The sequence below is a fragment of the Rhipicephalus sanguineus genome, chromosome 4 (genome assembly GCF_013339695.2).
Source record: "Rhipicephalus sanguineus isolate Rsan-2018 chromosome 4, BIME_Rsan_1.4, whole genome shotgun sequence".
NCBI lineage: Eukaryota > Metazoa > Arthropoda > Arachnida > Ixodida > Ixodidae > Rhipicephalus > Rhipicephalus sanguineus.
The window spans coordinates 194989452-194998485 of record NC_051179.1 but is presented as its reverse complement, the minus strand read 5'-3'; the positions used below and the strand labels follow the sequence as shown (position 1 = coordinate 194998485).

The window sequence follows — 9034 nt, the reverse complement described above, 5'->3', positions numbered from 1 at the left end:
TCCGTTGTTTCCCCAGCATTAACACAACGCGTAAAGATGAATAAGCTCCATTCCACACCGCATTATAAAAGTTAAGTAGACTTCAAGCGCCCTGTGTGGAAACTCGGCGCAAAAAACTACAGCGCGTAGCAGACGCCCCTCGCTTTCCGCGCGCTTCGCGAGCGCGGAAAGCCCACGGGTCCGGCGCAGCAGTGGCGCGGCGCGGGAGTTCACCGCAAAAGGCCCACGCGGGAACCGGCGGCTTTGGACACTCCCCCTCTTCTAGGTCACTCTACTATCGCCTTTTGCGATCGTTTGAGAATACGGGCCAGGTGTCGTAGCAATCTGAGTCAGAGTAGAGTTACTGTATATGCTACCTTACCTGAAGGTAGCATATACAGTAACTCTAAGTCAGAGTGGCGGCGCCCAGTCGAATGTACCAAAATGAAAAAGAAATTGGTACAAGTTCGGATCCACGCACACAAGCAAACAAAGTGTTGACATCCACTTGCCTGTATCTGGTGCCGAGGTAAGCGAACCTTAGAAGGTACCTCGGCGAAGCCATTCTGCTGAGGCACTTTGATCGAAGATGCGGAGACTGTACGAGTAGCGACTGCGAAACATGCGCGATTTCTTCCCACTGGATTGACTTTGTTCTAAACTTACTCCAGTGTATTTTGTTGTTGCCAGAGTTGAAAATTTTGTCTCCAATTGTGGCCTCAAAAAAAAAAAAGGCAGTATTTATTGGAGACAAACTAATGTGACCAAGTTAACTTTATTGCCTTCCTAAATAACGAAGTAGCGTTGTGGGAACAGGTCTCTTTTGGTACGCAACGGTGAACAAGTGGGAGCTGTTGATGTCGATTTGTGGGCAGCCGAGGTGTGGAGCAGCAGCAGCAGTTCATCAGCGACGACCGGAAGGTTGTGCCGCGGCTGTTTTCGCTACGTGGCGTATGGGTTGAATAACTGGACGATCGACCGTGCTGAGATATTTCGCAGCTGCCAGGCTCTGCAGGTGGGTTACGCCGCAGCGAACAGTGTCGGTGAATCCCTCCCTGCGCAGTCCCCCCAGACGATGATGATGGAAGGGGGCGACGTTGCCCAGCCGTCCTCTGTGGCCATGTTCTTCAAACGCGCCGGTCAGGTGGGTGCCTACAAGTCGCTATCAAGGCCTCATGGCCATGTGCTCCACCAGTGGGAAGCCTGCTGTGCTAAAAAAGAAAAATTGCGCTTAACTAGGAGAGTCTGAAATGCTACGGTCGTAACGCTGTACGTGACGACTGGGTTGCCCGTGCGAAGCCGTGACATCCAAAAACTGGCGGGGAATCTATCCATCCATGGGATGGCAGTACGATGAGCAACCTACGTGATCATTGGTTAGAACTGCTGGGGAAGCTCGCACGTTGCTGAACAACGGGCACATCCTCTGCTACGGAGGGCTCCCTGAAAAGGAAGGGTAGTATGTTTTGGGAGTTTCCCAAATATGATCTGTAGCACATTGAATAATCCTCTAGTATCAATGAATGGGTAGCGAGTATCGTGGTAAAATGAAACAGGCCACCACCTTCTAGCAAACTGGTCCCGTACAATCGCCCAACTATCAACGCTTGTTAAACAGGCTATCTTAAATGAGAGTAGTCCAGAGTTGCGTCTCCACGTCCAGCCATGACAACGAATTAGAAGAACGATTCTATAAGAAAGTCGAGTTAGCAATGCACAAGCTGCATGCAGTGCAACTTGGATGCGAAAGTAGGAAAGAAAAATCGAAAGACGCAATCATTGACTGTGCTCTAGGAATAATGGAAGAGAGGTGTGTAATTATGAAACGAAATTAACTCCGTATAATGAACACCTTCAGGAATCGTGAGTCGTCGTGGCAAAGCCCTAATGGTTTAATAAAAATGTAACTGATTTTATGTTATCAATACACCCAGTTATTGTGTAGTACAAATACCCGATAGGCAAAGTAAAGAATGTGGTGATCATAAACTAGTGAAGAGCCTCTAACCCGAGAAGCTTAGCAGACCAAACGAGAAGTAGTTAAAATGTACTTGATCATTCTCAAGGTAGCAGAGCATGGCTCAGCATGTTTGTATGCTGACTACTTGCGCATGCGTGGGCTGCCTTTAGAATAAAGCTACCATTTGTTGGAACTTTTTCCCTTTCTGTGTGCTGAAGTTTCATTATGGATCTGTACAAATTCATATCCTCTGCGAGATGACCATTCAATTTTGTCACTATTTTGTGCCCGCATATTGTGTTGTTTCTTTTGTCTTTTCTAACATCAGTTGGAAGACGGCGCTTGTTTTTGCGGCATTTCTTGCACTTCTCTGTGCTCCGAATGAAAATTTTTCCTGCTCCAAAAGCGGCATCAAAATGCCAAGAGCCATCACCTATTTCGAAAATGATACCTCACTTCATTTGTGGTCCAGCTGCGCCATTTTGCTAAAATTCTGTTTGAGCTTTACTGCGCCATTGTAGTTATGCCAAGGTTTACAGTTCCGTTTGCGTGCACACCAGTAGAGCACCTTTTTTTTTACCTTAAATGTCTAAGCACACAGATTTTTTGTGATTGCCGTGGTACCCTCCTCTCTTCTTGTTTCCAACCGATGCGCTTCCACTGAAGCACGCCAGCTGTACGGCTACCACATTAAACGACATTGCTGCGCAAATGAAGGTTTTGGTATGCGAAAGCTTACTTGATAATTCAAATGAACATTCGCATGTTAATTGCGGTGCACAGTGTTCAGCATTGCAGTCATTACGCTAAGCCTGAATACCTGTGTATTTCGGGGACTACATGAAATGCTCCTGCTTGCGCGCTGACAAGTGCTTTTGTGCGTCGCCGTGTGCTTTGATTACAAAGTGACATTGTGGCAGGAAACGAATGTGCGTAGAAACTGTTCTAGACACTGTAGCTGAGGCTGAGCCATGCATACGTAGGCATGCTATGAGCCACAAATAGCGCCTGGATGCACCCTTTAAGGATTCAATATCAATCAGCAAAAAGAGCTTGCGTGCAAGTTAGTGCTCCTCTCATTGTGTCTTTCTCGTCCACGTCTGCTAGTGCTACGATACCTTTTGAAGCTTGCAATCGCCCCGCCACGGTGGTCTAGTGGTTATGGCACTCGACTGCTGACCCGAAGGTCGCGGGATCGAATCCTGGCCACGGTGGCCGCATTTTTGATGGAGGCGAAAATGCTTGAGGCTTGTGTACTTAGATTGAGGTGCACGCTAAGGAACCCCAGGTGGTTGATATTTCCATGGCCCTCCACTACAGTGTCCCTCATAATCATATCGTGGTTTTGGGATTTTAAACCCTAATATTTATTATTATTATGCATTCCTCACCAGGCCTCGTCATTCGTCAGCTCGTCTGTTCTAGGGTGCCCTTTTTCACCGACCCTCGTGCTGCCTGTGCGCTGCTCTGGGAGTCATACTATGGCAATGGCAGCAAGGGTCTTGTGACAACAAGAACTCAGTGCCACAAAAAAAAAGTGGCAGCCAATCCCCACTTTGCCAATGGCTCCATCCAGCACCGACCCTAGCCCTTGATAGCTCTTTCGCCATGGACGGCCCCAAACCACCATATAAGCATATCCGACTATGCTTCATAGCAACAGTGTGTATTGCAGTGAAGCCTTTTGATAGTGCCGTTACATTGTCTATAGTCTGCGTTCATTACTGGCATTTACCCGCATGGTATGTACATGTATTGTGATTATTTTCACACCTAATAGTTCATAATTATTGGGTGCAATGAGGCATCAGCCAGAATGAGTTTGGCTGGTGACAGAATGTACAGTGCACGTAAGCAATAAGAAACAGCAGGTTATTCTCATTTGCAACGACACCAGGTTTTTCAAAATAGTTGTTAGTTTCAAGTTACATTAATTTTTCTGCTCGGAATGACATTTTGACACTTGCACATACCGTATGTGTCATGCTCGCCCTGCCACTAATGATTCACCACAATGGAAATCTAGTACGTTGTGGACTGATGACCGCTGTCCGGCCCTTTGTCTTGCCTGCACAATAATAGGAATATGCGCCAAAATAGGCACTTCCTGCTCCACTACACCAAGTGATGGCATTTTGTCTGCTCCAATGCAGCTTTTTTCCTGCTCCGGAAATTGCTCCAAATCTTTAATTGGCTGGACTACCTCTGTTGCTCGTTCAGCATCACTTGCCCATCTATGTAAAGCGTCAATTCTAGGGCCAAACAGAGCTCAAGAATGCCCACTTTTTGATGTCTGCCACACACTCCTTTACATCATAACCGAATGCTTCCAGTAAGTATGAACAGATCAAGGAGAGTATTTCAAGAGTGGTAACATTCCTGTGAAATATCTCCGCCTCCTTGAAGCCTATTCTGTGTGGAAGGGAATGGACCGTGATAATTTGAGATCCAAAGACATCAGAGAAAGGCTGCCATCCAAGGCTACTCCTTTGGCAATGGTCATTTGGATTATTTTAGAAATTTTCAAGGCGTAGACTGAAAAAAATAAGTTTTCTGGAACCGTGAAGAAAACTGAGATAATATCCAAACTACTTTCAGCATACGAATGCTACTATCAAGTGATCCAGTTGCAGTACAGTGTGGCATTGTTCCAAAGCTTATAAATGCATGTGAGCTGCTGAGAAAATTCTGGAAGAGGTTTGTTAAGAGCGCTGTGCAGTTAGCAGTTTGAGGGAGGGCCTTGGATGATAGGCCAGTTGAGCCAGCAGGCAAACAGCTTTTTGCCAAGCTAATGATGAGACTACCTTTTTTTTTGTTTGTAGAGGTACCAGCGGATGCTGGATGTATGGACACCGTACACGCTGGCACGGTGGCTGGGGGCACTGCTGCTGCTGGTGGCATTTCTGGGGCGCATCCTGTACCTGCAGGGCTGGTACATCATCACTTATGCGCTGGGCATCTACCACCTCAACCTCTTCATTGCCTTTCTCACGCCGAAGGTGGATCCAGCCCTTGGCACCGACGACTACGGTCAGTCCTTGCTCTTGCAAATACCAGTCTCCCATTAAACTGCGTCAACCCATTTTCAAGGGAAAAAAGAAAAGCTAAACTGAGCATATTCAAAACCAGTTCGAGTCATGCATCGCAATGGCCATCACGAGAAAAGTAGCTAGCCGAAGTAGGGTTCGAGGCCAAGCCATGCGAGCGCAGGAAGTGCATAGGCCTAACATGCGTTTCACATCACAAAGGAAGATAGACTAGAAGAGAGCATTATACCCCGGTCACACTGGCAAATTTAGTGTCATTTTGAGCGAGTGCACTTACGCTCACAGAGTGTCACTTTGGCGGCGCGCTGCTACGCGAGAAAGAGAAGTGTGCTTTGCAAATGATGGCAGTTGGTGGTTTAGTAGCACGACATATATTTGTTATTTTTGGCAATGCTCGCTGTTTAATAGCGTATATAGGCATGAACATAATTTACAATAAATTTTGCGCGCAAATGAAGTAAATATTGCAACCGCATAACATCACTGGTCATCGCGAGCCGAGACAAGACAGTGTCATATCAAAGACGAATTGAAAACAAAAGTGGCGGACTCCGGTGCAGAAGGGAAGCGTAGTGGTGACGGGCGTTTGGAACGTGTTTTGGCAGCTCTCATTTGCTCCTCCCAAAGGCGTATGAGCACCCGCGTCTCTGCGTCAGACGACGTTGTCTTCGTGGAAGTGGCACCCGTGGCACACGCCGTCGCAACTGACTAAAGAATGACTGACCTACACATGTGCAAGGAAGTAAACAACGCGATGGACGCAGCCATTGCACGGCATGTGCTCCCGCATCCCCCTAGCGGACGTGACCGCAAACTGCCCGAGGGCGAGAGTAGCGAGGTTTTTTGTTGTAGTATGGTTTGTTTGAATACATGGCAGTATTCCTAATAACGAGAACTTATGTTTAAAAATACCATGATCGCCGCGTTTTGCATTAGCGTATTCATTTGCAATTCGCTGCTACCGAGGCTACACACTCCGTCGCAGCGAAGTGAGTTTGGCGAATGCACTTGCCGGCAAGTGTACTTTGCAGCAAGTGTCACTAAGCGTTCCTGTGTGACAGTGGGCAAATGACACTAGCGGCTAAGTGTACTCCCTCAAAGTGCGCTTAAAGGGGTGGTGCCACCAAATTTGTGGCTTGCACGTTCTTTGCTGTAAGCGTTTCCTATAGCTCCAGGAAGCATGATGCACGCACCAAGATTCATGTATTCTCGCTAAATAATTTATTATCGCCTTTTGATGTAGACAACTTTCGGTTTCGGTTTCTGGGCGCCGAGGTTGGGCAGTGACGTAGAAGTGTAGGAGGCGTGGTCACGTGACCACACAAGGCTGTGACGCACTAGCCAGGAAGCGATCGAAACTCGGCGAGTGATGTAGCACTATAGTGAACTAGAATATATTCTAGTTCACTACAGCCGGTACGTACGTTGCGGAAGTGGCGGAGGTCCGGAGGTCACTCAGGTTACTACTGCAGATTTGGTGTGACGTCACTGCAACTTTCGTTGCCCATCCTACAGATCTACGTCAGTGTCGGCGCGCTAGCGATGGGTTTCGATCGGGAGAATGGGCATTTAGGTACACTTTGGAAGTGAATTAAAATATATTCTAAACGTTTGCTGTGTCCGACCCTTCGTGTGGAATGTCCTTGCATACAGAGGAAACCCACAACAGGCTTGTTATAGCCTCGAAATTTGATGGCACCACCCCTTTAAGTTGCCCTGTGTGACAGGGGTATTACATCATGCAGCCCACCTTGCTAAATGAACACACTGTGAAATTCCATTGCCAGCGAAACATATTACCTCTGATATGTTGGCCGAATACTTTTGCGCATTTGCTGCCGTAGCGTCATCTGCATTTATATGCATACCTCCTTGATAAAAGCGTTGCATGCTGGGCCGACACTTTTATGACTTCAGTCATGTTGTGCTTAGTTTTTTCTTTCTCCAGCTTCGCATTCAAGCAGCAGTCAAGCGGCCAAGTGCTTCACGACTGTGAAACAGCGCGAAAAATGAAAACGCACTAAGCGCTGACTGCCAACATTGCGTTTATTTGTGCAAACACAAATGTTTTTCACAGCAGAGGAGAGAAGGGGGATTTTCGAGAATGCACATGCGTCCTATCCTCTTGATAACATGTGGAGAGCTGATGGTTTATCTCCTTGTTGGTTAATGCTATTGATGGTGAACCGACACAAGCTGACCCAACGATATGCATGAAGAAGGTTTCAGAAATCTCTCAAGTTTGGCAATACTGGAATTATCTGTGAGTGAATAGTATGTATAAGATGTTATGTTTATAAGATCTGTGAGCAATGCGCGTCTGCTGGGGCTGCAACCGCACCGAGTGCAGTGGATCGCTTAATTGCTGCCAGTCTTTGCTCCAAGATTGCTGGCGCGTTCATGCAGGCACCTGAGATCCCGACGTCCTTTGGGGGCTTTTACAGTTAACCACAAAAGTTTACAGACCACGCGAGCGCGTGTCAAACTGCCCGTCCACGCCACCTGGCAATGTGCCACCTACTGTCGACCACAGCGCTGGGCCTGAAACGGCTCCTCTTGTTATTCACTGGTATATCAATTTTTTACTGTTATGCAGCACGTTGTTACTGTAGAACCCCGCTGATACGTTTTTGAAGGGACCGTAGGAAATAAACGTAAGAGACGAAAAACAGGAAAAACGGCAAAATATTTAGTGGTACAGAATTTTATTTCAATTCTTACGAGCAGCACGAAAATTGGCGCGCTCAGCCGCGATCTAGTCGATGGATAGAAACGCGGAGCTAAGGACGGCCTCATCCACAGAAATGTAATCAACGTATGTGATTTTTTTAACACCAACAGCTGTAGGCATGAAAGAACTAAGCACACGCAATCACGACCGGCGCGGCGAGTCCGACCGCGAACCGCACGCGCGACCATGCAAACTCCAACCAGCTCGAACTAAAGGGACCTTAGCTCGAACTCCTCTCGTTCTCCGCAAATAACGATGATGATGAGTCTGCGCCAACGCGATGGCAGAAGTGAATGCCAATCTCGAAGGCCTTGCTTTCGCAAGCAATTACGTCATACACGCCATGTTTGTGCAATACAAATCTCAAAGGCTATGCTTTTGTCAATAGTAAATGCCAATCTCGAAGGCCTTGCTTTCGCGAGCAGTTACGTCATAGGCGCCATCTTTGCAATTTGAATCTCGAAGGCCATGCTTTTGTTTGCATCAATTGAAAGATTCTGCTGCTTGCGCCTCTCATGCGGCTAATATTACGGTCAAACGAGGCCAAGCTGCGTGAAAATGCACCATGGCCGCTCTCTTTGGTAGTCACTCGGTCGGCTCCGAGTGCACTTCGCGACGTATCATACGGGAACGGTCCGACAGTTACGACGTAACAGCGGGGTTCCCAATACATTGTATCCTATGGGAGCTATGCCGGGACCGGCGGAAAACGACGTAATAGCCGGGAAAACACAGCAGTGAGGAACGTAACAGCGGGGTTCTACTGTAGTTGGTTGTTTTCACAGAAAGCACTTCTCTATGCTGTGACCGTCACAATTCTACTTTGATAGCAGAATCAAAGCTATCATATTGCACTGCCAACGGTGTGCCGTTGGGTAGGTATCACCTTGTGAGAAAGGTTGCAACTGATAACATTTACGCTGATAGACTGCTCTCGAGACAGAAGCACATAGCCACGGGTGCCGAGGAGTGCATCGGGGTAAAATGAGTAAGGTGGAAAATATTTGTGCCAAGTGAGAAAACAGGCAGGCCATCGAGGAAGGGAGGGATACGCCTTTGGCATAGCGCTGCTATCGATCGCCGCTGACATAGGGGATACGTCGCGAAGAGGCTCTTCACCATGTGGTCCGTAAACTTTTGTGGTTGACTGCACAGTGAGCCAGTGTGTGAATGACCTCCTGCATGAAGACGCCAGCGATCTTGGAGCGAAGTAAATTGGGAACAGGGCCACCTACAGGAGCCGAAACGTGTTTTATTTCAAAGTTCCTTTTGTGTTTGGTCGGTGTCTCCCTTTGACCATGTGCATTCCCGACCAGA

The 9034-nt window shown here is 47.5% G+C and overlaps 1 protein-coding gene across 4 annotated transcripts in view; it reads left to right on the top strand.

Annotated features, from left to right (window-relative positions):
• The first annotated feature begins 398 nt into the window (after nt 1-398).
• LOC119391006 (protein RER1) overlaps nt 399-9034 on the top strand; it is a 111645-nt gene continuing 103009 nt past the window's right edge. For all 4 annotated transcript variants that reach the window (XM_049415017.1, XM_037658712.1, XM_037658714.1 and 1 more), the window contains exons 1-3: nt 399-508; nt 796-1123; nt 4762-4969. In XM_049415017.1, the coding sequence (XP_049270974.1) occupies nt 414-508; nt 796-1123; nt 4762-4969 (631 nt within the window). In that variant the 5' untranslated portion in view covers nt 399-413. The remainder of the gene's footprint in view (nt 509-795; nt 1124-4761; nt 4970-9034) is intronic.